This window comes from Centroberyx affinis, unplaced genomic scaffold (assembly GCF_046629955.1).
Source record: "Centroberyx affinis isolate AG114_WGS23_722 - 3 ecotype Tasmania unplaced genomic scaffold, CSIRO-AGI_Caff_v1 ptg001908l_1, whole genome shotgun sequence".
Taxonomy (NCBI): domain Eukaryota; kingdom Metazoa; phylum Chordata; class Actinopteri; order Beryciformes; family Berycidae; genus Centroberyx; species Centroberyx affinis.
This window is the reverse complement of record NW_027280271.1, coordinates 238625-266475: the sequence shown is the minus strand read 5'-3', so window position 1 is coordinate 266475 and position 27851 is coordinate 238625. Positions and strand designations below refer to the sequence as shown.

At 42.2% G+C, this 27851-nt stretch overlaps 1 protein-coding gene across 1 annotated transcript; it reads left to right on the top strand.

Moving 5' to 3' along the window:
* The first annotated feature begins 912 nt into the window (after window positions 1-912).
* Window positions 913-27596, top strand: LOC139653293 (PDZ and LIM domain protein 3-like). The gene is made up of 7 exons (XM_071530287.1): window positions 913-1154; window positions 13134-13285; window positions 16630-16696; window positions 22445-22544; window positions 22954-23065; window positions 26921-27084; window positions 27485-27596. The coding sequence occupies exons 1-6, from the start codon at window positions 1062-1064 to the stop codon at window positions 27081-27083; spliced, it is 687 nt and encodes a 228-aa protein (XP_071386388.1). The 5' UTR covers window positions 913-1061; the 3' UTR covers window position 27084; window positions 27485-27596.
* The last annotated feature ends 255 nt before the right edge of the window (window positions 27597-27851 follow it).

The window sequence follows — 27851 nt, the reverse complement described above, 5'->3', positions numbered from 1 at the left end:
AATCAGTCACAACCAAATTTCATAGGTCGACTATGACATGATCCTAGAGCATGTAAACAAAATGTCATACAAATCTAGTTATAAACTAGTTATAAACTTTTTGCATTTGTTCACTCACTAGTGGTAGAACTCAAACTGCTTTCATGGGTGTGCTCAAGCAACACTCCTCAACATGTGTGTAAAATTTTGGTTTGATTAGATGTTTGGTCAATGAGTTATGGCCAATTTTGTGTTAGGGCGTGGTTTGTTAAAAGATTGTTGGTTGAAAAGCCAGGCCAAATGGTTTGGCTTTTCAAACAACAATGTTTTACCTTTATATGACTTCTATTGAGGACGGTCGCAAGATTGTCCACACCAAGTTTTGTGTGAATCAGATGAACGGCCTAGGAGGAGTTGCAAAAAAAATGATGTATGGGTTGGACTCAACAATTTCCAAAGAATCTAGAGACACACAATTTTTCAAACATCAAAAGTTCAGAAGTTATTGTCCAAAACGTAAAGTTGCTTGTTACAGCCCCACCATCTGGCCAATATGCGTGGGATTGTTGCTGGGCTTGTTGTTTGGGGTCCAATAATGTTATCTCATCACTGGTTCCTTGGTTTTTATCAACGCCTTAAATACTGTGTAATCAATATCTCCTGTTCTGCATTTGGCAAGGATTGACCTTCCACTGTCCAATAGTCAGAAATCCCACCATATTTCATTTTGTTCAGAGCCACACATGATGAGCTCAGATGTCTGTTTCCTCAAGTCTGAAAACAACATTTTTACAGTGTAGCCTAATACAAGCTGTCAGAGGGCAGCACACCAGCCAATCAGCAGGGTGTTCTTGAAGAAGGGGAGGGGCTTAGAATGAGAGAGAATCAAGTTTTATCAAGCGTGGAAGACAGTCAAATAGAAACCGTGTGAGAGAGAGAGAGGGTAACAGGTGATCCATAAAAAAGCTAAGATTAAACAAAGACTACAGCAGACACAGAAAAAGGAGAGGTAAATCAGATAGGCCTACAGTGGACTAGCTAGAGGAGGAGAAAAGAGAAGAGGAGAGAGAGAGAGAGAGAGAATGCCACAGAATGTGGTGTTAGAGGGGGGTGCTCCCTGGGGCTTCAGATTGAAAGGCGGAACAGAACAGAATCAGCCAATCAGCATCAGTCGGGTAAGTGATTGACTGCCAAGCAGGAGTGACAGATGAGTTCAGATGTCTGTAGAGAGAGAGACGATGAGAGAAAGAGGGAGAGAGAGAAGGAGAGGTGGTGAGATGCCACAGCAGTGATATCAGCATGCTGCTAATAGACACTTAGACTTACATATACTCAGGCCTGTTATAGAAACAGAAAGAACAGCTCTGCTCTCTGTTTACTCAAGTGATGTCATTTGCTTGAATTGCATGGCAAATTAGTCCTTAGTTTTACATTGTTTTCATTCATTGGTATGCGTACAATAATGCGACTATTGCCAATACTTCATTAAGACAACAGTATGATTAAGTTTGGGGCATTCAAAAACCTCAGGTGCTCTTGGATAGGGGTAAAGTAGTTCAAAGAAAAAAATGGGAAATTGATCCCAGACCAGGCACTCCTGAAGGTTTTCAGGAGTGCCTTCTTTAAAAAGCCTTTATTAAAACAGGCTAGAACATTTTAAAAACTGTGTGTCCCTGGTCTGGGATCAATTACCCATTTTTTTTATTTAAGTGTGATTAAGCTTTTGACGTGATTCCATAAAGTGACGTGGTTATTGCAAGTATTCAAATGGAACTGACAAAAAAACGACAGAACATGAGCTACAATGCTGACACATTAGCAACTTGATCACACTTAAAGAAAGGTGAAAGAAATATGATGATGGTGTATATATGTTGTTCTGCCTTCCAGGCAATTATAATATTATTATATAATGTTATTTGGCACCCCCTGCTGTGTTTTTGTTGCGCCCAGTTGTATTTTTGGGCAACTTCCTGAGCAGACAGAAAATAGGAAGTCGAGGAAGCACATTGTACTGTAGAAGGTTAGATTTAGAGATACAAGATTTAACCTGAAGCCATCCTGCTGTTTCCCCAGCAAAAGCATTGCCTATAAGTTGAGAAATTATTGTTTAAGTGTTCATCTTCAAGTATTAACAGGAATTTGGAGAAGATTTAATATTACTATTATTTTTATGTATGCTGCCTTTATGCGATTGTGCGATGTGTGATTTTCTTTTGTGATCAACTTTTTTTATTTATTTTAAAGAATAAGTTATGGTATGTGTAGTGAGTGACGTATTCCATGGAACACCATAAGCCTTCATTTATGATCATAGTTGGAGATATTGGAAAAATTATGAAGCAGGTAAATTGAATGTACTACGTAAATCATTAAAAGAACGAAGAACAGTATTGTCATAGATTTCTGCAAGAACATGTATGCCTTTATCCCTCCATGCTGGAAATGAGAATGGGACAGCTCCTGAGAGGAGTGAATAATTATGAAAAATTGGGCTGTTTAAGTGCCATTTCTGAGTTGTACTAGTTTATTTTTCAGTTTTTTGCCATACAGACAGAAGGAAAGTAATGATAGGACCAAGGCAAAGTTTAGAGTGTTTAAGTGGTAGAGCCGAGTAAACTAAATCTATTAATCTATGAGGGTGCACTAAATTTTCCTCTATCGGTTTCCAAGAAACAGCAGCGTCAGGATTAAACCATGATGAATGAGGTCTTAATACAAATGCCCAAAAATAATGTTTAAAATTGGGGACAGTGAGACCCCCTGATGATTTATCATGCTGTAATGTGGTTAGTCTAACACAAAATTTGTTCATGGTAGGTATGTTTACAGGTAAAGAAGAAAGAGGCATGTGGGAATTTAATGGTAATAAAGCAGATTTAGACCAAATTCTTCAAAAATCTGTGAAATGTAAGGAATGGAAGTAGGCGCTTTGTCTATATATAATAAAATATCATCAACATATAAGGAGATGTGATGTCTAGTATTGTTGAAAACTATAGGGACAATGCAGGGGTGTTGTTGAATTTTCTGAGCGAGGGGCTCAAGAGACAGGGCAAATAAAAGTGGGCTTAAAGGACAGCCTTGGAGGCAGGAGCGCAAGATAGGGAAACTAGAAAAAGCATTGTTTCCTGTAATGATTACAGCTGGACTTGGACTGACCTGGCTATGACTGGAGAAAATGGCCCAAGACAGACAAGGGTGGAATCTGTTCATCAATGGCCTATGTTCTGCAAGGAATACAAAGGCTTAAGGGGTTATTACCGTATTTCCTCTAATAGATGCCGGTAGTCAATTAAAAGCCGGGTCTCCGATAATGGCCAGGGCTGTGGTCGACACGGAAAGGAAAAAACAACGGCGGATACGGTAAACTCCTGGTGCCTGTTATACTGTATAATGTAACTGTAGTTTGTAGTAACGTCCAAGTGCCACAGAATTGTCCAAGATGGCAGTATGCCGCAAGATGGCAGTATGCTGCAAGATGGCTCAGCCAGTAGTAAACAGAAGTAAACGGAAGTAAACAGTAAACAGTTACAGTAAACTGTTGAATTCACATTATTGCACATAGGAAATATTGATATTGCACAGTTTGGTATACATTGATATTGCACATGAGTGAATTTGTCAGGCTTGGTGTGTGTGGTCTACTGGGAGCAGTGTTGATTGTAGAGTCTGACAGCAGCAGGAAGGAAAGACCTGCAGTACCTCTCCGTCACACACCGCGGGTGAAGCAGCCTGTCACTGAAGGAGCTGCCCAGTGCTGTCAGAGTGTCTGGAGTGAATGTGGGACATTCTCCATCAGGGATGATAGCTTAGCCATCATTCTCCTTTCTCCCACCACCTCCACTGGTTCAAGGGGGCATCCCAGGACAGAGCTGGCCTTCTTAACCAGTCTGTTAAGTCTCTTCCTTTCTCCCACCACCTCCACTGGGTCAAGGGGGCATCCCAGGACAGAGCTGGCCTTCTTAACCAGTCTGTTAAGTCTCTTCCTATCAGCAGTCGAGATGCTGCTGCCCCAGCAGACCACTCCATAGAAGGTGGCTGATGCCACTACAGAGTCAAAGAAGGTCCTCAGGAGTGCCCCCTGCACTCCAAAAGACCTAAGTCTCCTCAGTAGATAGAGTCTGCTCTGGCCTTTCTTGTAAAGTGCATTTGTATTGTCCATCCAGTCCAGTTTATTATCCAGGTGAACACCCAGGTACTTGTAAGACTTCACCATCTCAATGTCCATTCCCTCGATGTTCACTGGTACAGGTGGAGAGTGTTTGCTCCTGCGGAAGTTCACCACCAGCTCTTTGGTGGCAGTTGGCTGAGTTGTGTGTGAAGTCTGCAGTGTAGAGGGTGAAGAGGAAGGGAGCCAGGACTGTTCCCTGCGGGGCCTCCGTGCTGCAGACAACCATGTTGGACTCACAGTCCCGTATCCTCACATTCTGTGGTCGGTTGGTGAGGTAGTCCAGGATCCATGTTGTGAGGTGGTGGTCCACCCCTGTGCGCTCCAACTTGTCCCTCAGAAGCGTTGGCTGTATGGTATTGAAGGCACTGGAAAAATAAAAAAACATGATTCTCACAGTGCTCCCAGCCTTTTCCAGGTGAGAGAGGGATCTATGTTGGAGGTAGATGACAGCGTCATCCACCCGAATGCCAGGTTGATAGGCGAACTGTATCAGGCGAACTGGGTCCATTGATGGACTCACCAGGGGGCGGAGATGGACAAGGACCAGCCTCTCCAAGGTCTTCATCAGGTACAATGTCAGTGCCACCGGCCTGTAGCTGTTGAGGTCCTTGGGGTGCGGGGTCTTTGGCACTGGTACCACGCAGGATGTTTTCCACAGCTGTGGCACTCTCCCCAGCTTCAGGCTCAGGTTGAAAATGTGCTCAACTATCCCGTACAGCTGGTCTGCACAGGACTTGAGAAGCCTTGAGCTGATGCCATCTGGACCCGCAACCTTTCTTGCCTTGATCCCCCTGAGGTCTTTCCTCACCTGGTTTGTTGTGAGGGACAGATTGGGGCAGGGGGGCTGGCATGCTGGAGGTTGTGGGTGGGGGGGTGAAGGTAGGGGTGGGGAAATATACAGGGGGAGCAGACGATGGGGGTTGCAGCAGGGAAGGCTGGACAGGGGGAGGGGCAGATGACTGATCAAATCTATTGAAGAAAAAGTTCAGATCATTCACCCACTTTCGGTCCCCCACAGGCTGGGAGTTGGGTTCCTTGTAACCAGAGATGGTTTTAAGGCCCCTCCAGATGCTGACGTTGTTCTGCTGCAACTGATCCTCCATCTTCCTCCTGTAGCTGTTATTATGGCTGAGTTTGCAGCACTAATGAAAGAACCATTTTCTACAGAAGAAATAATTTTCAAAAAACGCTGTCCCAATTCATTCCAGAAAATGAGGTAGAACTCAGGTGGGAGCCCATCCCAACTGGGAGATTTCCCTTATTTCATCCCTATAAGGGCAATGTGTAATTCATTTCAAGTAATAGGTCTACGTAAATCCTCAGATTCCTCCCGCGTGAGGGAGGGAAGGGCCAGATTGTCCAAGAAGTCGTTACACTTCTCTTTGTCTAAGGAAACTCCTGAGGTGTATAGGGAGCGATAAAATGAGCTAAACTCTGAATTTGTATTTCCAGCATTTCTCCAATTTCAGGGATAAAAGGTGACTAGGTCTAGCTGCATTGGAGTAATAGTTCCTTTTTGTTCTATGGATATCAAATTCTGTTCTCACACTAGTCTTGATTGAATAATATGAATTTCCTTTAGCCTATCATTTGAGAACCCCAAACTTTGTTGTTCTAGTTCCAGATTGTTTAATAAAGATTCATATTCATGTATTTTGCCCAATCTGGCCTTATTAAGGTGAGAAAAGCCGATGGAGGTAGCATACCACAACATTCGTGGGTCATCAACACAGCCAGCATTCTCATAAAGATTCTCGTAAAGATTTTAAAATAATCACATTTTTAAGTAAAGTTGTGTTAAAACGCCATCTAGTGGCTTTAACAGGAGTATGAATGAGAGTTATTTTAGCAATCACAATAGAGTGATCAGACAATGGGTTAGAAAATGTCTATAGACATATTTTCTCAGGTTCATAATATATTATGAATATGGCTGATATGATATAGCTGAGATAGCAGCTAATACATAATCTATTCTGGAGTACATTTTATGTTGATCAGAATAAAAGATATATTGTCTGGAGGTAGGGTACAGGCAGTAAAAAAAAATATATATATACAATGTCCCTAATACTCTTCCGTAGATAAGAGACCCTGGAAAGCATCAGTAGCAAGTTTCTGAGAATGCTGGTCTTGCTGGGTAGAGCGGTCAAGTATAGGATTCAATGTAACGTTCATATCAGCGCCAATAATGATTGAATAAGTACTTGCATACTAGACAGTAGCTCAACGAGACTATTATAGAAGTTAGGCTCAAATTGATTGGGGGCATATATAGAAATAAAGGCAATTTTACGTCCAGAGATTATAGTTTTAACATAGGCTATACGCCCATCTGTGCTGCCATAGTTTTCTAGTACTGTCAGAGATAGATTCCGTTTAAGAATGACAAGAGAACCACAAGTTTTATAATCAACTGAGGCTGACACAGCAGCGTAATACAACTTTTGGGCATCAGAATTTCTTAAGTGGTATTCTTCCATAAAAGCTACATCCACCTGATGCCTGTGAAGTAGTCTAAACACACAGCACGCTTCACAGGCCCATTTAAGCCGTTCGTGTTCCAGCTCGCTATATTTATACTAAAACTAGTCATAGTCCAGATTGGGCAGAGACTGAAAGCGTTACCTCTTCAAAATCTATATAAAAAAAATTAACAGATCTGTTACCCCTCATCCCCCGGTCGCCATGAGCCCATCGAAAACAAAATCCTAAAAAATATAAACCATCCAATAAGCATCCCTATACATTCCACTGGAAAGTAGAATTCCCCCCACCTCTACTGCTCTTCCCCCAGCCAAAGTGGATGTAACTGCACACTGACAATATACTCACATCTTTATTTTTTTTTATAGCATTTGCAAAATGCTATAAAAGGAGCGAACAGCATGTTTTGCTTGTTGCTTCCTCAGATTCACCTTACACAAACATTTCGGCATTCATCTTTTTTTTTTCTTACCTGAATTTGTTCTTTGGTACGAAAACCTACGTGTGGCTGGAAACTTGTGAGGGCAGATAAGCTGAAGAGGTTTCTAGAAAGTTTTATTCTTTATGCAAAGTCACTAAGTAATTACAGAACTCATATTAACAAGCCTGCTGATAATAACCATATTAACAAAGCTAGGCCTATATGAACTAATTCATAGGGAATTCTACTCATTTGGAAACATGTTAAGCTGATTGATTAAAGTGATAAATTATGATATAAGGACCCATGAGCGTGCATTTGCTGTGCATTGGACTGAATGTAAGTAAATTAACCAGTCTCAAGGCGAACTAGTTTGTCTCTAGGTGATAGAGGTTATGCCTTGACCACATGACTAATGACACCCCTGATCAAGCCTCAGACCCCTCAGCAGCGATCATGTAATTATTGTACATGCACTCGCTCCACCACAAAGCGCACCATACTGTGCTGGAAGGCTACTGGATGTGCTTGGACACCGCAGGAAGAAAGCTCCTATTATTATTATATAGCCTTAGATCTGAACTTACAATCTGATGGTGATGCTGCTGGAATTAAATCAGTGTCCAACTGCGCTGATGACTGGACACCTGACAGTTAGGCAATGGCCTATGCTTTTTAGATTCTAACTTCAAGGTATGTGTTTCTGGTGTTGCAGCATTGACAGCATCAATCATTTATTGCCATGTTTTCTTTTTCTCGGTTGCTGTCACTCCACCACTTACACAAAAAACTTTTCGAGTTTTTTCCAATATACAAACAAAAAAATACTAAAAACAAAACACATAAACACCCCCCACCACTCCCACCCCAACACAAACACACCAACAAACAAAAAGCCAAATTACAAATCAAGTGTATAACATGGATGACTGTTACTTGTCCATGCATGCCAGATTAGTCCTTGTCAACAGTGTCCACCAGATCCAAAATTGTCCTGAAGTCAGAAACCATACACAATCAAGGTCAGAGGATGACCAGTGAATATGCAATGACAAATAAATGCAAAGAAGTCGATTAGATCGAGTTAAACAAATTCAATGCACAATGGGGCATACTCATCAGGGAACATATACAGCAACACATGCACAGAGCTCATACATCAAACACCCCGCCCCCCAATATGGACAACAAATGGTCACCAGATCTTCAGAAACCTTGAGTGAGTGTTACATGTTACACTCTAAATATAAACAGGAAACCATGTCAATGAGCCAATTCTTGAAGCAAGGAGGAGAGGTTGATTTCCACTCTCTCAAAATAACCATTTTAGCTATAACCATGCCAAACATGACAGCCTGTTGGGTCTCATATGGTAGCTCAAAGGGACTCTCAGAACATTCCATAATGGCAAGAACACAGTCAGGGTTGATTTGCTTACCAATTATTAAACCATTGAAATACTTCCTCCCAAAACGTAAGCAATTTGGGGCACGACCACAAAAAGTCCCATCTCCCAAGTTACACTTGGCTGAAATAGAAGGGTAAATCTTATTCAGCTTGGCCTTTGAAAAGTGGATGCAATGCATAACCTTGAACTGTATGAGCTGGAGCCTAGCGGCCTTTGTTTCTATCTAACCCTTCTTCCCAAAGCTCATCAGATATCTCAGAACAGATTTCCATACTCCATGCCTCCTTGAGATGGTTAGAGGTGGTCACTGTGAAAAGATCGAAAAACTGTGACACTAAGTGTTTGGAGGTAGGGGCCTGAGACATATGGTCGTAAAAGACATGCTGCATAGGCAACGTGTCAAACTGAGCCAAAGACTTCCTTACAAAGTTTCTGGAAAAAGTGACTGTGAGGGAGACTAAATTTAACATGTAATTGACTGAAGGATGTGAAATGTTTATCAACATAAAAATCTTTAATTACACATAAGCCCTTCTTTGCCCAGGCAGTAAAAACAGCGTCCGTTTGACCTGGTTTAAAATTATGATTGTGGCAAATTGGGGTGTATAGTGAGGTGTCTGTGAGACTTAGCACCCCATTGATTTGCCTGAGAAACTTTATTGAGTTACTCAATGTGAGATCATCTTTCAGTAGCTTTAATGATGAATCGACCTTAGAGAACACTACAGCAGGCAGGGATGACTTGGCCAATACTTTATCCCCAACCCCTGTAGAAAGGGAGCCTAGTTGCCAGAATACCATTGCTCTAGCATTACATGCCCAATAATAATGTTGAAAAACTGGAAGCCCCAAGCCTCCATCCATCCTGGGTTTTGCAGATGTGCTTTGGAAATGCTATGAGACTTGTATGCCCAGATGAACGGCAAGATCATAGAGTATGAGGTCTTTAAAAATGACGATGTAAGGAAAATGGGTAGATTTTTAAAAAGAGAGAACCACCATCTTTATAGCATTCACCCGACCAATCATAGACGGTGGTAAAAGCTTCCAATTTTCAACATATTTTCTGAGCTTCATAACCATGTCTAGGCAATTGAGTTTGAATAAATGTTCTGGATTCCTAGAAATTTTCAGTCCAAGATACATTTTCAGTCCGAGGGGCATAAAGAAACTCTTTTCCCAATTAATAGAGAAACCTGATATCTTACCAAAATCCTCTATCAGACTTAAGAGGGGAGGAGGAGATGTCTGGACATCAGAGAGACTTCACGTCATCAGCATACAGGGCAACAAGGCACTCTGCAGTGCCCAATTTTATTCCTGTTATTTGTGGATTACTCCTAATAGAAATAGCCTCAAGGCTCAAGTGCCAAATCGAAGAGCATCGGAGAAAGACAACATCCCTGTCGAGTCCCACGATGTAATAGGAACTGGGTGGATTCATCATAGTTGGTTAACACAGCAGACCTGGGACAGGCATAAAGCATTCTAAGCAAAGCCATACATTTTTCACCAAATCCAAAACGTTCAAGAGCAGCAAACATATATTTCCATTCAATTTGGTCAAACATTTGCTGTGCATCTAAAGAATTTATGGCAGAACTAGGTGTTTTAGTGGAATACATTACATTTAACATGCGGCAAACATTTGAAAAAGAGTATCTCAGGGATAAAGCCTGTTTGATCAGGATGTATGAGGGAGCCAGTTTATTCAGTCGGTTAACTAAAACCTTTGCAATTATCTTTTGGTTGTTGTTTAGTAAACTTAAAGGCCTATAAGGAGCTGCATTCGTTTCATCCCTATCTTTTTTCAGTAGAAGACATATGTTTACAGAATAAATCTGGGCTATCAACATTATAGTCATACATGTCAGTGGGAATGAGTTAATATTACCCATAACCAAAATATATCTCCCACACGGATCAGTGATCATGGACTTAAATTCAAAAGGAAAATCTGTCAAAAAAAAAATAAAACACACAAGATTACTCACCCAATATCCCAATATCGCTTCCCTGAACTAAGCAACAAATCCCACATACTGAAACAGAGAATGCCAGTTTAAAAGAGCCGCCATAGCTAGAACAAGACATTCTAACCATATGTACAGGACTGTAAAATATGTCTGAGGCATTAAACAGACATTAAAAACAGACATCCTAAATGTTTTATTGTACCCTTCTATCCAGGAAGCACACTAGAATTTCCTTCGGGATCAATAAAGTATCTATCTATCTATCTATCTATCTATCTGTCTATCTATCTGTCTATCTATCTATCTACAGTTAAACCTGTAGATGGTTCTCTACGCTTGCATTGGCTGAGGTCCTTCATTCTGGTTTGGGTTAAAAGAGTGACGAAGTGGAGAAATCCTCAGCCGTTCTCAGGTTCCAGTTCTGAGACCGGTAACACAAACACATCCTAATAACCCCGGATGTAGAGTCTGTCTCTAGGATCGGCTCACAGGAGTTTACCATGGTACATGGTACATGGTCACCATGGTACATGGTGATGCTCATAAGAATGTAGAAAGGACAACTGATGTTTCCGTTTAAGCCATTTATTGCCACCATGCACACATGTAGACCAATAGGAGATGATGAGGCTTGTGACGGGTGTTTTTTTTTTTTATCACACACAACCATAGGTGTGTATCTGAAACACAGGTACAGAGGGCCCTCACATGTGGTTAGTGTTGCTGCCAGCCAGAACAAAGGAAATGTGCGGGATATATAGAGTAGGCCATGATTAGGAGTGAGTGAGGTCAGGTGAGAATGGGCGGATCCATGCCATGGACGTAAGCGGAGGATTGCTGAATAGTATGGCTCTATTCTACACTGGATGTATCTCCTAAATGTACAAAAATCTATTATCCTACTGCATCAGTACGAACATTCTGTAACACACCGATTGCAAATGTGAACATTGTAGATGTGTGGGTAAAGGTGCAAAAATATGTCTCTGGAATTTAATTACACACCCTTCAAGTAACATTAACATTAAGGTTTGAACTGTAATAGGAGAAACCCTGGTTCTATATATGGTATCTATGACTAAATGATGGAAAGGAAGACATTCAAAATGATCATATCCAGTTTCTGCCCCTTCCCCCACCTGTACCAAATCTTTCACACACACCAAACCATATCCTACAGAAAGGATTAACGGGATGTATCAATTGAAAAGTTGTATAATTATGAACATAAAATCACTGCACTGTATGAATTGTCAGCTTTAGTGTAGTAACCCAAAAGCTAGCTTTATCAAAAGATAGATAATTGCTAGTTCTTTCAAAAAGAATATAGAACAGTGTCCTCTGGTGACAAAATAGCCAACCTTAACCCAGTTAAGGTTGGTTCACCAAGGATTTGGCAAACCCATCTGCATCAGTTGGGGTGCGGATGACCTTGACAGTGGAGTTGTTTGTTTGGCAGGGAAGCGTAGTGTGCATGTGGCTCTGTCAGAGTCTTCCTCACATTGTTGAAGGCCTGTTACTGCGCTGCCACCTCAGCAGTGTAGTCTGGAAATATCGACACTTTGGCCCCTTGGTAGCAAAGCAGCACTTTCTGATGGCTGAGACAGAAAATAGTGGCCAAGTCTTGGTCGTTATGGACCCTGGCGATGATGACACATGGTCCTTCATCTGTAGCCAGTTTGGGTCTCAAACTGCGGTGGGCTCTATCAATTTTGACTGGCTTGTGAAAATTGTCCTTACCAAGCAGCACCAGCCGTGTTCAGTGGGATGTCCATTTTCCTCCCCCTCCTTGATACCAACAATTCTGATGTTCAGCCTAGAGCGCCCCTCCAGATCATTCATTTTAGCCCTAAGAGAGCTATTCGCCGTCTGTAGCTCCTTGCAGGTGGCTTCCAGCAACATGATTCGACCGTCCAAAGCTGTGACTGCCTCATCTAACGTGTCCATACGGTGCTCAGCCTCTCGGAGTTCCTTTTGAAGGGTAGTTAGACACGCTTCAATTGAGTCAAACCGACCCTCTATTGATTTTTTCATGTCATCCAAGACTTTGGAAACTTTGGTTTCCTGGCTCCTTGAGTGGAGCTGCCATTATCGTCTCGTTGCTAGCTGCAGCTGGGCTATCATTAGCCAGACATTTCTGAGTCTTCATCTTTCTTGGGTTTCATGATCAACAGTTATAATGGGTATGTTACAACGCTTCTTACAAAATGTTAAAGCAAAAATAAAGACTGGTGCAGTAGTTTTGATTATATCTTGGAGAAAGCTAAACAGAGCTCAAGAAAAACTTGACTACTCCATTACAACGCACACGCGTGCCCTGCCCCCCAACGCCTTACACTTTTAAAAAGTAAACTTTTAAACAGTACACGTTGTGACAAGTCTATTAATGCCACTAACAGCACACTTAAAAAATGTGAATATGTATAAATGAAATCGGAGTACTCCTCATACCTTGCTGTGAGCATACAGAGCATACTGGCACTAACACAATCAGTGTATGGTGTTTAACATATGGCTATTCATTTATTATTACCATGTTATTTGCATTATTGTCTAAATCGCATTACAGTTGTATTTTTTGTGTGCATGTAAACGCAGTCAGTCAAATCTCATCTGTGGTTTCAGTGTGTTCTGGCCTCTGCCATGTCTTAAAATGTCTGAGGGAAACAACTGAGTTCTGTTTCCTAGGTAACACCTGGCAGTAAGGCCTCATTGGCCAATCTGTGTCCTGGTGATGTCATCCTGGCCATTGGGGGCATAGCCACTGAGGTCATGACCCTAGCCGATGCCCAAAACACCGTCACAAGCTCCACCCACCACCTCAGCCTCAAGGTACAAAGGTATCTATCTATGATGAGAATAACACAAATCACACTGATTTAGCCATCGTCCAATTCTTTGTTCTCTTTAATAAAAATGCAGCCTGGAGAGAAGTACATAGTAGTGGCAAGTGCAGTTCTCTGACTAGTGAAGCAAACAGGTTAGATATATATGATTTCAACACAAGGAGTAATTGAGGGAATAGGGGGGGTTAAACAGCTGAGGTACTATGGGAATTTTATCCACAGTCTGTCTATCTATCGATCTATTGATCTATTGATCTATCTATCTATCTATTGGCAGCTGGTGAATAGATTGTGCAGCTATGACTGAAAGTTCCAACTAAATATAAGTTTATAGTTCTCACCATTCAAGAGTAAATCAATACTAAATCACATGGAGCAGAAAATTGCTGCTGCACTGCTCTCTATGGGTTGAAACTTTAAAGCATGTTGCACTTGTCAAGTCATGTTTATATATATATAGTCCTTTATCACAAACATGTCTCAAAGGGATTAACATACCATCATATACAGTACATCATATACAATACTACATCATACATACTACATATACGTCATATAAAATACACACACTCACGCCTAGGGTAATTTAGAGAGTCCAATCCACCTGATCTGCATGTCTTTGAACACTGGGATGAAAACCACACAAACACAGGAAGAACATGCAATCTCCACACAGAAAAGACCAGCACGGACATTCAAACCCACAACCTTGTTACTTTGAATGTGACAGGAATGATAGTAAAGGTGAGGTATTATTGTATGACTGAACAACATTAAGGCCAAGATCTTTACTATTTTTATCCAGTTTTAGCACACTTGGCCTGTTTTTTCTTTCTGTATATCCATAATTAAAGCTCTTAATCCTCTCTGACAATGAACTCAAGGATATGGAGTGCTTAATCAAGTACTGAAACAAGCTTTAACTCATACTGTACCAATCCTTCCAGTAGATTTACTGTATATCTACTGCGTAGTTGTCTGAAGTATGAAATAGCTGGAGGGAATTGAGCAGACAGGTTCTTTTGACACCAAATGTCGAGGCCAAAGCAGGATTTTGTTGAATGGCATCACAGTTTTCTGAATGAAGTTCTTTCGAACGCTGAGTTAAAGCTGGATGATCTTCACTAAAAATTGATTGCAACTCTGCTCTGTCATATCTGTCATATCTGTCAAATCGACAACAATAATTTGCACAACAAAACTAAAAAGATGTACACATCTAAGTTGTCACTAGTACATTATCTACATTACATTATATCATTTAGCAGACGCTTTTGTACAAAGCAACTTACAATGAGTACATTTTGTTAACAGTAGTCAAACCGACTGTATATCACAGTCTTTATCAGCTAAGCCTTCAATAGGAATAAGCAGCATTCATAGAATCAGAGGCTAGTTTTTTATTTATTTTTTATGTATGGGGGGGGGGGGGGTGGACAAGGAGTGTGCAGATCTTGTAGTAACCTTATAAACTGAACCCTTCACAGGCTGAAAAGGGCACCTGCATTCCTCCAGTCGCTAAAATCTTTAAGATCATCAACAAGTGGCTTTAGAATAGGATCAAACCCATATTTCTTTATGTCCTCTGAGTGAAAGAGGGCTACAAGATGAATGTTCATCAACACAGAATTAAGCTTTGGTGGCAAATTTAGCAAAATAAATAAAATACGGGGTTGCCTGATGGCTCAACCGGTAGAGCTTGTACCATTAAGTAATTATAAGCAGCATGTGTTCAAATCCAGCCTGTGCCATTTCCTGCATGTCATCCCCTGTCTTTCCCCACTGTGAATTGTCTGAAATAAAACAGAAATGCCAACAAAATAATATTTAAAAAAATAAAATAAATACAGCCGAGTTTGTGCCCTCCCTTTTTTGAGCCTAATGTATTAGCAGTTTCCAAATCATCATAGTAGAGATGGATCTGAAGAGAATGTTCTTGCAAAAACGTCTTGAATAAACTGATTCCTGAAGCAGGAGCAATCCTTTATATCTCTGTAAAAACCCTCCTGGTGTGGTTTTCCTTTTTGGAAACTGTTACAGAGTTCACTGTTCCTAAACATAGACACAAGAGATCACAAGATGGGTACATTCATGAAGTTATCATTGACAGGAAGTTGCCTATATGTAAAAAACAAATGAACAGCCGGGCTCTCCACAGTTCAAACCCAAAGACCTTCCTAGGTACAAGCCATGCTGAAACTTCAAATGTCTAAATAACTTGTGTGGTGTACCTTGAAAATGCAACATGTGAACATATTTCCAGTCAAACGTGTTCCTCTTCAAATTGCACTGTGAAGAATTCTCGCTCTGATTTCCTTGACCTGAGGACGCTCCTTAACACTGCCAACATCAATGCCATATACGGTGGTCTGGATGAATTTATAGAAATTGCACAATGCCTCATCATAGGACGCAGCAAAAACAAAATGTGCCTTGAAGAGCTCGTCAAAGGCAGCAACTCTTGTCTGCGCTGCTATATTTATCATTAGGGGCTGGCCAGCAACTACTGTAAACAGTACTGAGCACAGCCTCTGTAAACTGCCGCTTACTCGTCCAATCTTCATATAAAAAAAATATTAAATGTTTTCCGGTCATAATAAATGAAACGTACAAAATTTCAGCCCGCTTGCTCAGAAACAGAATTTTTAGAAATTCATGGAATTCTGCCCTTACGGTAACCATTGCAGTCAATGGAAAATAGAGCATCTTTAAACATCAGTTGTTCACTTATGGAACATTCAATCCTTGTAAAAAAAAAAAAAATTAGACATCTCTGTCTAGATGAAGTACACAAACTCAGAATTTTATCTTGAAAACTGAATATTTTACACTATTTTAAAATCAGCCTTTATATGGATTCTCATCATTCAGGGTTCATTCTCATGAACCCTGGTGGGTGCCTTAGTCAAACTGTGAAGTCATCTCTAATCAGACCGCTTCTCACATAGCTTAGTAAGTCTGTGACTTGCTGTTGGTGTTAAAGGTTGTGAGTTCAATGCCCAGTTGATACAGAACAAATATGTTTATACCTGGCATTTTGTTGTGTGATCTAAAGACATGGATTTTTGAAGATATCTCAAGGTTTTTCTCACAGTCTCTCTCCAAATACTTCTTTTTCTTGTCTTTTTCTGGCAGTTCTTTATGGAGAACTTTTTGATAGCAACTTTTGCTCTCCAAATCTGAGACTTATTACTTTGTATTTGTTGTTATGTATTTAATCCCTGTTGGGGGGGAAAGGACATAATTGGAACAGCCCGACCTGGAGAGAATGGCACCAGTCACCACTGCTCTGTCTGAAAATTTTTAAGAACCTCTGTTCTGTTCTGTGTGTTTACCAGGGCAGAGACCAGACTGTGGTCTCCTCAGATGGAACCATTCAGAGTCAATCTACAGGCTGAGCAACAGGTAAACACACACATACATGCACATGCACATGTGTGCGTGCGCACATGCGTAGAACTATAAGACAGGCATTCATGTGCATATTTTTAGCAGTTATGTAGCACTGTTTAAGCTGACTGAGACAAGCTCTTGAATCAAATATGCGACTGGTATGCAGTTATTAATCTAGTCAGTTACTTGTCTGTACGAGTCACGTTTCATATTGTGAGGACAGCTTCCACATTTACTCCTCAGTTTTCTAAAAAGTGACATGTTAGTAATGTTAGCATTAGCCCCTTAAGGAATTTAAGCCCAAGAACTTCAGCCTCATAAATAAGCACTAGGTCCAAAAATCTGTTTTTGTTTCCATTTGTTTTTTGATTTGGTCTTGAAGCCCTACACGTCATCTTCACGATAATAAAAAACAATAGCAACGGGCAACGGACACAAACTAACGTTTTAACAACTTGCAATAAACTGTGTCTGCTGCTATTTTGTTGGAGACAATTACAAACTAATAGACATCTTCATGATGAAGCGATAGAACAATGTTTAAAATTACAGAGGATACAGATACAAAGATTGATAAAAAAAATGAGTGGCTCAACATTAGTCGTTACATTGAAATAGACTAACAACATAAGCTATTACATACAGTATGTATCTTGTTATTTGTTGTTTGTTTTTGATTTGTTATTTTCTGTTTGATTTAATGCCTATTTTTATTCTACTTTAGATATGCTTGCAGTCATCATCAAGAAGACTACCACTGATAAAGTCATACAATCGGACAGACAGTGGTGGATAACCATAGCAAAAAATTACACTAATAGGCAATGGCTAAAGGATGGCTGTCCAGGGAGACGTATGAATTTTTGTGTCGCAAACTAAGGCTTTACTTGGAGAGGAAAAAGCCATCCGTGTGGACAAAATGGTTGCCCTTCATAAACTGGCGAGTACTTCCGAATATAGGATAATAAGCAACCTGTACTCACACCATCCATGTACTGGCTTGAGTCCTCTCCCTCTCTCAGCAAAGCCGCCCGCGTGGTGTCATCTGAAAACTTCATCACATGCTGTCATTTGTGTACAGACTAAATAGGAGTGGTGAGCTCACACAGCCCTGGGGTGCCCCACAGTTTGTTGTCATCAGACAGGAGTGGGTGTTGTTGACTTTCACCAGTTGTTGCCTATCTGTGAGGAAGGAGCTGCACCAGTGAATAAGATTTGGGTTGATTTGTAGTTGCTGCATTTTAGATGACAGTATTTACGGCTGAATAGTATTGAATGCAGATGAGAAATCAATAAACAGCACTCTGGCGTAGGCCCCGGGATCAGTGAGGGCCACTGGGCGAAAGTCATTACGTTCCTTTGGGCATGGTTTCTTGGGGATCGGGGTAATGTGTGAGTTCTTCCATAGTTTCGGGACTGCGTCCAATGATTCTTGGAAGATGGGTTGCCATGCAGGTGCAAGTTCTCTACTACAACATTTGAGAATAAATGGACTGATGTGATCGGGACCACTGGCAAGCCTCAGCCACCTGAGATATCGACTCGCTCCGCTCCCTCCAGTTTGATGGAGTCCAACATTTTGTTACATCTCAACATGTTATCTGCAGTCTCTCATCTGGTGAAGAATGTATTAAGTTCATTGGCATACACCTCATTTTCTGACACAATTGATTTTTGAGATGAGATCATACCTGTCATGGCCTTCATGGTGTCCCACATTCTCCTAGGGTTTCCAGCTCTAAAGGCGCCTATCTCCTGACTTAAAGACAGGGGTCACTACTGCAACCTTCCATGCAGAAGGAAAATAAGAATGTTTAATTGACAAATTGATCAAGTGTGTTATGGGGGAACAAAGTATAGTTTTGTAATTAAAAAAAAAAATTGAAATTACACTTAAAGACATCTTTAGCTTTGGAATGTTTCATACAATCAAGAGTTTTCATGACAATAGATTCTGTAACCTCTCCGGGGAACCATCACCTTATCGTGGTGGAGAAGTTTGTGTGTCCCTGTGAACCTGGGAGCTGTGTTTTCTGGAGCCTTGTGCTCCTGGTAGGGACTCCCATGGCAAATTGGTCTCAGGAGAGGGACCAGACTAAGAATGGTTCAAAACCCCAATGGAAAAGCATGGAAGGTGTGGTGCTACCCTGCCCGGAGGAAGCCCGGGGCCCCCGTCTGGAGCCAGGCCTGGAAGGGGGGTCCGTCAGCGAGCGCCTGGTGGCCGGGCTAACCACGGAGCCCGGTCAGGCATAGCCCGAAGAAGCAACGTGGACACTTTTCCACCCCACGGACCCACCATCTATGGGGAGAACCGCTGGGGTTGGGGGTGCTGCCAGTTAGGTGGCGATGAAGGTAGAGGGTTTCGACGGACTAGACCCAGGCAGCAGAGGCTGGCTTTGGGGACGTGGAACGTCACCGCTCTGGGGGGGAAGGAGCCTGAGCTTGTGCGGGAGGTGGAGCGCTACCAATTAGATCTGGTGGGGCTTGCCTCTATGCACAGCGTTGGCTCTGGAACCAAACTCCTGGATAGGGGCTGGACTTTGTTCTTTTCCGGAGTTGCCCAAGGTGTGAGGCGCCGGGCGGGTGTGGGGATACTCACAAGTCCTTGGCTGAGTGCCGCTACATTGGAGTTTACCCTGGTGGACGAGAGGGTCGCCTCCCTACGCCTTAGGGTTATGGGGGAGAAAACTCTGACTGTTGTTTGTGCCTATGCACTGAACAGCAGTTCGGAGTATTCAGCCTTCTTGGAGACCCTGAATGGAGTCCTGCATAGGGCTCCTGTAGGGGATCCCATAGTTCTACTCAGAGACTTCAACACACACGTGGGCAACGATGGAGAAACTTGGAGGGGTGTGATTGGGAAGAATGGCCTCCCTGATCTGAACCTGAGTGGTGTTCTGTTATTGGACTTCTGTGCTAGACATGGATTGGCCATAACAAACACCATGTTTGAGCATAAGGATGCTCATAAGTGTACATGGTACAAGAGTACCTTAGGCCGAAGGTCAATGATCGATTTTGTTATCGTGTCATCTAACCTGAGGCCGCATGTCTTGGACACTCAGGTGAAGAGAGGGGCAGAGCTGTCAACTGATCACCACCTGGTGGTGCGCTGGGTCAGATGGCGTTGGTGCCTCAAGGGGCGGCAACCCTCGAACACCGGCTGGACACCGGTGGTCAGGGAAGCCATCCGACTGAAGAAGGAGGCCTTCCAGGCTATGTTATCCTGGGAGACCACAGAAACAGTTGCAAGGCCAGAAGGACAGCAGCCTAAGCTGTGGTGGAGGCAAAGCAGCGGGTGTGGGAGGAGTTCAGAGAAGCCATGGATAAGGACTTTCGGTTGGCCTCAAAGAGGTTCTGGCAAACCGTTCGACGCCTCAGGAGGGGGAAACGGGGATCCATCCAAGCTGTATACAGTAAGGATGGGACACTGTTGACCTCAACGAGGGAATCAGGCGGTGGAAGGAGCACTTTGAGGAACTCCTGAACCCGACTAACCCACCCTCTATGATAGAGGCAGAGCTGGAGGCTGACGGGGGATCAACATCAATTTCCCTGGAGGAAGTCACTGAGGTAGTGGCAAAGGTAGTGGCAAAGCCCCGGGGATTGATGAGATCTGTCCAGAAATGCTGAAGGCTTTGGGTGTTGAGGGGCTGTCATGGATGACACGTCTTTTCAACATTGCATGGAAGTCTGGGACAGTGCCTAAGGAGTGGCAGACAGGGGTGGTGGTTCCACCGGTTTAAAAAGGGGGACCAGAGGATGTGTGCCAACTACAGGGGTATCACTCTACTCAGCCTCCCTGGGAAAGTCTATTCAAAGGTGCTGGAAAGGAGGGTTCGGCCGATAGTCGAACCTCGGATTGAAGAGGAACAATGCGGATTCTGTCCTGGTCGTGGAACAACGGACCAGCTCTTTACTCTCGCAAGAATCCTGGAGGGGGCTTGGGAGTATGACCATCCAGTCTACATGTGCTTTGTGGATTTGGAGAAGGCCTATGACCGGGTCCCCCGAAAGATATTGTGGGAGGTGCTGCGGGAGTATGAGGTGCGGGGGTCACTATTGAGGGCCATCCAATCTCTGTACGCCCAAAGCGAGAGTTGTGTCCGGCTTCTCAGTAGTAAGTCGGACTTGTTTCCAGTGGGGGTTGGCCTCTGCCAGGGCTGCACTTTGTCACCTATCTTGTTTGTGATATTCATGGACAGGATTTCAAGGCGTAGTCATGGAGGGGAGGGGTTTCCGTTTAGTGGGCTTAGGATTGCGTCACTGCTTTTTGCAGATGACGTGGTCCTGATGGCATCATCGGTCTGTGACCTTCAACACTCACTGGATCGGTTTGCAGCCGAGTGTGAAGCGGCTGAGATGAGGATCAGCACCTCTAAATCCGAGGCCATGGTTCTCAGCAGGAAGCCGGTGGACTGCCCACTTCAAGTTGGGAATGAGTCCTTACCCCAAGTGAGGGAGTTCAAGTATCTCAGGGTCTTGTTCTCAAGTGAGGGGACCATGGAGCGGGAGATGGACTGGAGAATCGGAGCAGCGGGAGCGATACTGCGTTCGCTTTACCGCACCGTTGTGATGAAAAGAGAGCTGAGCCAGAAGGCAAAGCTCTCGATCTACCGGGCAATCTTCATTCCAACCCTCACCTATGGTCATGAACTATGGGTCATGACCGAAAGGACAAGGGCGCAGATACAAGCGGTCGAAATGCGTTTCCTCAGGAGGGTGGCTGGCATCTCCCTTAGGGATAGGGTGAGAAACTCGGTCACCCGTGAGGGACTCAGAGTGGAGCCGCTGCTCATTCGCATAGAAAGGAGCCAGTTGGTTGCCTCCTGGTCGCCTCCCTTGGGAGGTTTTCCAGGCACGTCCAGCTGGGAGGAGGCCACGGGGCAGACCGAGGACCAGGTGGAGGGATTATATCTCCACGCTGGCCTGGGAATGCCTTGGGATCCCCCAGTCAGAGCTGGTTAATGTGGCCAGGGAAAGGGAAGTTTGGGGCCCCCTGCTGGAATCGCTACCTCCGCGACCCGACCTCGGATAAGCGGTTGAAGATGGATGGATGGATGGAGATTCTGTAACATTTCTAATTGTAAAAACAGGAAGGTCATAATTTGTAGTTTCAAGGACCTTTGCTCTGGCACTGAAATCCTTTGCCAAACTCTCTACTGAATCTACAAAAAATAAATTGAACATCATGGCTATTTGTTCTTTATCTTGTATCAATTTTGTTTGATCTTGAATTTCCAAGTGTAGGGCTGGTTTACTATCCTTCTTTATAATTTTATTGATGTTTTCCCAGATTAATTTACTTGAACTCAATTGAATGAAGTAATGTTATAATAGCAGAAATTACTGACTAGCTAAATGATAGGTCTAGCGTGGCCTAATACTCACCAATACTCTGTGCATCGTGATTGTATTCAGCAACCCAACAGCGATGGATCCAGGGCGTCTTCCCAAGACACTATCCAGCGGGTTAAACCAGTAAAAATTCCTTCCACTATTGTTCTCGTTGACATGCCTGTGTTGTTGTTTAGTTCTTTCAATTTTCCTTTTGGTTGTTTTAAAGTTCTTTCAATGCCGATTTTGGACAATTTTGTCCATTTGTGGCTTAGGTTCCTGGACTTAAGCTCCTAAGTCCCTTAGTGGAAAAGGGGAAACTTTTAGTTCAGTGTTGGTTCCAGGAGAAGAAATTCAACAGAATACAATTCAATATGCCAAAATATCCTGTTAATGGCCTTTTCTGTGTCCCTGTCTGTCAAGGACCTTGGTCACTTTGAGCACAAGTTCAACATTAGACCCCGCCCTTTTGGAACTCCCTTCCCTGTGTTATCCATGGAAACACCTGACGACAACAACAACAGTGGGTTTAAAGGGACATTTAATTCAGCTTGTCAGCTTGAACCCACAATTTTACATTCAAGTATCTACATCAGTGCTCTCCAACTGTGTGCTGTTGAGAGCCATGTGTATGTTTTTTATTCCAGCCAATCACTACAGCAGCTGATTTCTCTAATTAGTTCCTCCTCTCTGGCTGAAGGTACTCATCAGTGAAATGAAAACCTGCATGCGCATGGCCTTGAATATTATGTTTGGAGACTACTGATCTAGACCTTATTTGAGCCTTTGCACCCAAATAAGCTTCCCATGTGCACACACAACTATCTTTTCCAGTCATTTTCCATGGAGTTCCTATTTCTGGGGTTTGGAGTAAATGTTCACTAATGTAAATATGGCTGTCCTGGGATTGGTGTGGCTGTTTTTTTTTGCAGGTGTCAGACGGCCCATCATCAAGACTGTAGTTGCTCCAGTAACCAAAGCCGCACCCCCAGTCGCTAAACTACAGAAGCTGCCACTCTGTGACCTCTGTGGAAAAGGAATCATGTGAGAATTTGCATTCCTATACTCATTTTACAGCTGACTAGTGACCCAGCGAATACCAATCGACCTATAAATATTCACTTCATTCACTTGATGCTTAGACAGTAATAAATACAATTAAATAGGATATCTTGCCCTCTACTGGCAGACACTTAATGTGTAGGCACACATGACGTTGCCCGGAAGTTATGAAGACCAGATAGCTCAGTCTAAGAAGAAGCTTGAAAACCCAAAACACTCAAAAGTTTGATTCATTTAGATGTACTGACTCGAAATGAACGAATCAGCAAAAAGATTCAAACTTCCCAGCACTAGGTATTACAACCATGGGTCCTATTTGGAATACAGTATTGATATGTGGTGTGTTGTGTTTCTCTGGGTCCACTTGTAATTCCACCTGGCGTACGCCGAAACTGGCCCGGATAGGCGGAGTCAGCACATGATATTAAAACTGAGATGAGATACTGAACAGACTTAGAAAGAGAACAGACAAAACACAAGCGTTATGAGGATTTATGTTTTCTCTTGCAAGATGTAATTTAGCATATAATGCTTTTCTGTCCTTGTGCCAGCATGTTTTGTGTTTATGTCACCAAGGGGGGGGCGACCAATCAGGCCCCACCAACACTCGCAATTCCCAACTAAAAGTGCACAGCCCACACACCTAAGGGCGGCGATACAACCCGCCAGTACGGTAGAATTCTTGGAAAAATACAAATTCTCTACCAGACAGGACCTCAACCTTTTCATAACTATGTTTAAGTGTTGATCCAAAAAGTTTTTTATAGTTTAATTGACAACTGTTGTGACTGCACTTCCTATTTGCTGTGGCCCTAAATCTTGATTATAAAAATGTCTCAAGATTGTCACTAAGGCATCATAGACAATGTAACAGAGTATGAAAATTCTGAATTATGAGAAATTTCACTGTAGCATTATTGTTTTATGTCCCTGTGAACATGGCATGTGAGACTATGCTCAACCTGTAATAAACTGAATGTGATTGCACTTTCTGCCTATTTGAGTGTGATTGCACAGAAAGTGCAATCAACCTTGGTTTATTACCGGTTGAGCGTCTCATATGCCATGTTCATGGGGCCATAAAACAATAATAAAGTACAGCTACAGTTAAATCTCATAATTTTGTATTTTGATACAGAATTATCTGTTACATTGTCTATGATGCCCAAGTGTCAGAATCTTGAGAAATTTTAATAATCTTGATTTAGGGCCACAGCAAATAGGCAGAAAGTGCAATCACAACAGTTGTCAAACTATAAAAAACTTTTTGGATCAACACTTAAACATAATTATGAAAAAGTCAAGGTCCTGTTCGGTAGATAATTTGCATTTTTCCATTAATATTTTCATCTTACCTTATCCAAATCGTCTGATCTGGATCTGTCCATGTTGCATGTGATTGGCTATTTGTTACAAACCCCGCCTCTTTCATGTGAACACGCTGATAGCTGGATGGGTAAATCCTGGGTTGACAGAGCCAGTTGATAACCAACTATGTGAGACCGGTTATCTGGGATCTGGGATCAATGTTAAGTTTTGTGAAGCCAGCTAAGGCAAAAAATAGCCTATGTTGAACTCGCTTCGTGAGACAAGCCCCTGAAGTCTTCTGCTTAGATTTATTTCAATAAATTGCCATGTTGGACTGCCATACTGCAAATGCTGGTCCTTCTTGGTCCTGGGGAACACTTGTTATGCCTAGGTTTCCCCTAGGCTGGGTCATAACACCTGGAAAAAGGTGGCCTGTCCCGTTCAGGCAACTGTCCATGTGGAGGAGTTCAAATATCTCTGGGTCTTGTAGAAAACCCCTGTGATACAGTCAGTTGGTACGTTCCAGGATTATGGCACCACTGTCGGAGCCAGTCCCATGGATGTACTGTATTAAACGGGCCAGTTCAACATTGTAGGCAACATTGCAATCAGTCTTCTTCTTCCAACCCTCACTTATGGTCACAAGCTCTCTGTAGTAACCAAAGTATGAAATCATGGATATCATGGTTCAAATGAGGTTTCTCCTCTGAGTGACAGGGTGAGGAGCTCAGAGTCAAGCCTGCTCCTCCAGGTTGAGACAAATTGATCTCACAGAAAAACGTGAAATGAACATGACATTTTAACAGCAGATTATGTGTTGGAACGTAAAGTGTTAAATTTACGTTTTTCCAGCATGTAGCGGTTACGTGAAGGAGACACGACTATAAACAGGAAGTAGTGTGACATTGAAGTAGCACGGTGGCCAGTAAGGGCGTGTAGGTCGGGGTGGTGGATGGGCGTATGCATTTGCCTTCGATGTCTGCGACCAGGGTTTGATTCCCAGCGTTTTCAAAGGACATTTCAACCGGGAGCCAGTTGAGGTGGTTCTGGCACCTGGTACCAGGTACAGCTGACTGGGAGAAGAACCCGAAGCAATTCTGCTCATACAACATTACCTGAATACCTGAATAAGCGTCTAAAAAATGTATGGATGTATATTTTGTTCATCTCCAAGGAGGAAATTCTCTTTACATCCTATGATGTTTAGCACAAACTTGAGGCATGACAGTGACTACGTTTACATGGACTGCACTAATCCGACTATTGACCTTATTCTAAATAAGACAATATTTCGATTAAGGCCCACATTACGTCCCTACGTCCTGCGTCCGAGTTTCCCTCCAGAATTTAACCTGAAAGCCTTTCTGTCATGTTGGGACTTCTTTTTACCGGTGGCAGTCATCTTTTCTTCTGTAAACAAGTTGCGCAACACTCGCTGGAAGCTAGAGCATGCGCCATCAAGCAGTTGGATTGCCGTATGTCGCAAAATGCTGCGAAAACTCCGATAGGACGTCATAATGTGATAATCAATAATGCGACTAAAATCAGAATACTCCACATGTCTTATTTTGACTATTGCTTACTCCGACTATGACCTTATTCAGGTTAAGTTAATCAGAACATGCTGTTTACATGGCAGTGTCTTATTCAGAGTATTGTCTTAATCGGGTTAATATCGGAATATTGCAGTCCATGTAAACGTGCTCATTGTCTAATACTGACATCTCCATTTTAATAAGAAACTCAACTGGAATCTTCTTCTCCCCGCCGGAAAGTTTAATATAGCAGCACAAAACAAAAATGGCGCTAGTGGTGAGGTACTCTCCCTGTGACTGGTATCACTGATTGTGATTGACATTCTGTGTGGCCGATGAAAATACTAGCAAGAGAGCCTCGTGGTCAACCAGGAAGCACTAAAAGCGGAAAAAAAACGTAGGCATTTCCCACACCCAGTCTCGCGTGTCTACACTAACACTATACCCAAAAGCCTTCCATATTTGCTTGTGGCAGCCTTGCATTGGGTCTCCTTATATAACGGGTTGGTAACACTTTACAATAAGGGTCACTAAGTTAAGGGTTAGTTAATGCTTAATAAGCATTAACTAACCCTTAATTAACAGTTAACTAATGTGTAATTTACTAATGGTGTTCATGTTAACTAAGGTATTAATTTATACATTATTTAATAGGTTATAAAGATGACTATTAAATAATGTATAAATTAATACCTTAGTTAACATGAACACCATTAGTAAATGATTACCAGACACATTAACGTTAACTCTTAATTAATGGTTAGTTAATGCTTATTAAGTATTAACTAACCCTTAACTTAGTGACCCTTATTGTAAAGTGTTACCAACGGGTTCAATTCTGATGGACTATTGGCATCTGTTTTCAGTGCTCAAATTGTATCCATTTTAGAAGAGCATGGCCTAATACTGATAAAACTAATAACTCCAATTTAATAACCAATTCTACTAATTAAGTGAAACACGTTTTCTTTGTGTGTGTGTATTGCTGCTGCAGTGGCCCGGTGGTACATGCAGGAGAGAAGTGGCGTCACCCGGCCTGTTTCCTGTGTGCTCGCTGTGGGTTGGAGCTCAAACACCAAGGATATTACCTTATCGATGGACAGCTCTACTGCCAGGAGCATGCTGTCACTGCTGTGCATGCTAGGCCACCTTGCTGAGGTTTGAGGACAAACACTAAAATATACACGCACACATGCACACACACGCACAAACACCATTTCTTTGACAGAAAACACAGCATTATCATCACTGTCATATTCTCTCAAAGCATAATTTCATGATATACTCTGATGTTCGTTTAGTATTCAAGATACTTTATAATGTTGCTCCATTAAAGTGTTCTGTTCTACTCCAAACGAGGTACCGCCATTGATTGCATTAATGCATAAAAAAAATTGAATAATCTTCCCATTATGTATAATGTGTGTGTGTGTGTGTGTGTGTGTGTGTGCTTGTGTGTGTATGAGTGTTGGGTAGGTGGGTGTGATTAGTTATGTGGTAATTGTATGTTTTTAATTGTATTTTATTGTTTCTTTTGTACTTTGTCTTTTATGTCTAGCTGCCCAGGGACTACAGATGGAAACTAGCTATTAGCTAAATCTGGTACAACGCAACAACTGTCATTATTTTTGAGACTGTTTTGTTGTGCATTGTCCCTGTCTAAATAAACTGAAATAAAATTTTAAAAAAATATCTATAAAAGTACTTGCTTTACATTATCATCAAGTGAAATTTAGTAATTTCAGGTTTAGTTTAGAAGTAAATTTGAAGACGTAATGTATTGTCAGAAATGAAGAAAAGCCTTCAAATAAGTGTGAAAAAAAGTCTGACTTAGTGGGTTTACATTTCATGGTTCAAGGCAATAAACACTAGAAAAATTTGAAAGCATGTGTAGACTTTATAATCATGGAATACAAAATCTCAAA

Excerpts from the sequence above, each read along its gene's own strand:
- LOC139653293 (XM_071530287.1), top strand. The coding sequence starts at position 1,062 with ATGCCACAGAATGTGGTGTTAGAGGGGGGTGCTCCCTGGGGCTTCAGA. Across the intron at positions 13,286-16,629 it reads CTCAGCCTCAAGGTACAAAG|GGCAGAGACCAGACTGTGGT; the intron begins GTATCTATCTAT and ends TGTGTTTACCAG. Across the intron at positions 23,066-26,920 it reads CTCTGTGGAAAAGGAATCAT|TGGCCCGGTGGTACATGCAG; the intron begins GTGAGAATTTGC and ends TTGCTGCTGCAG.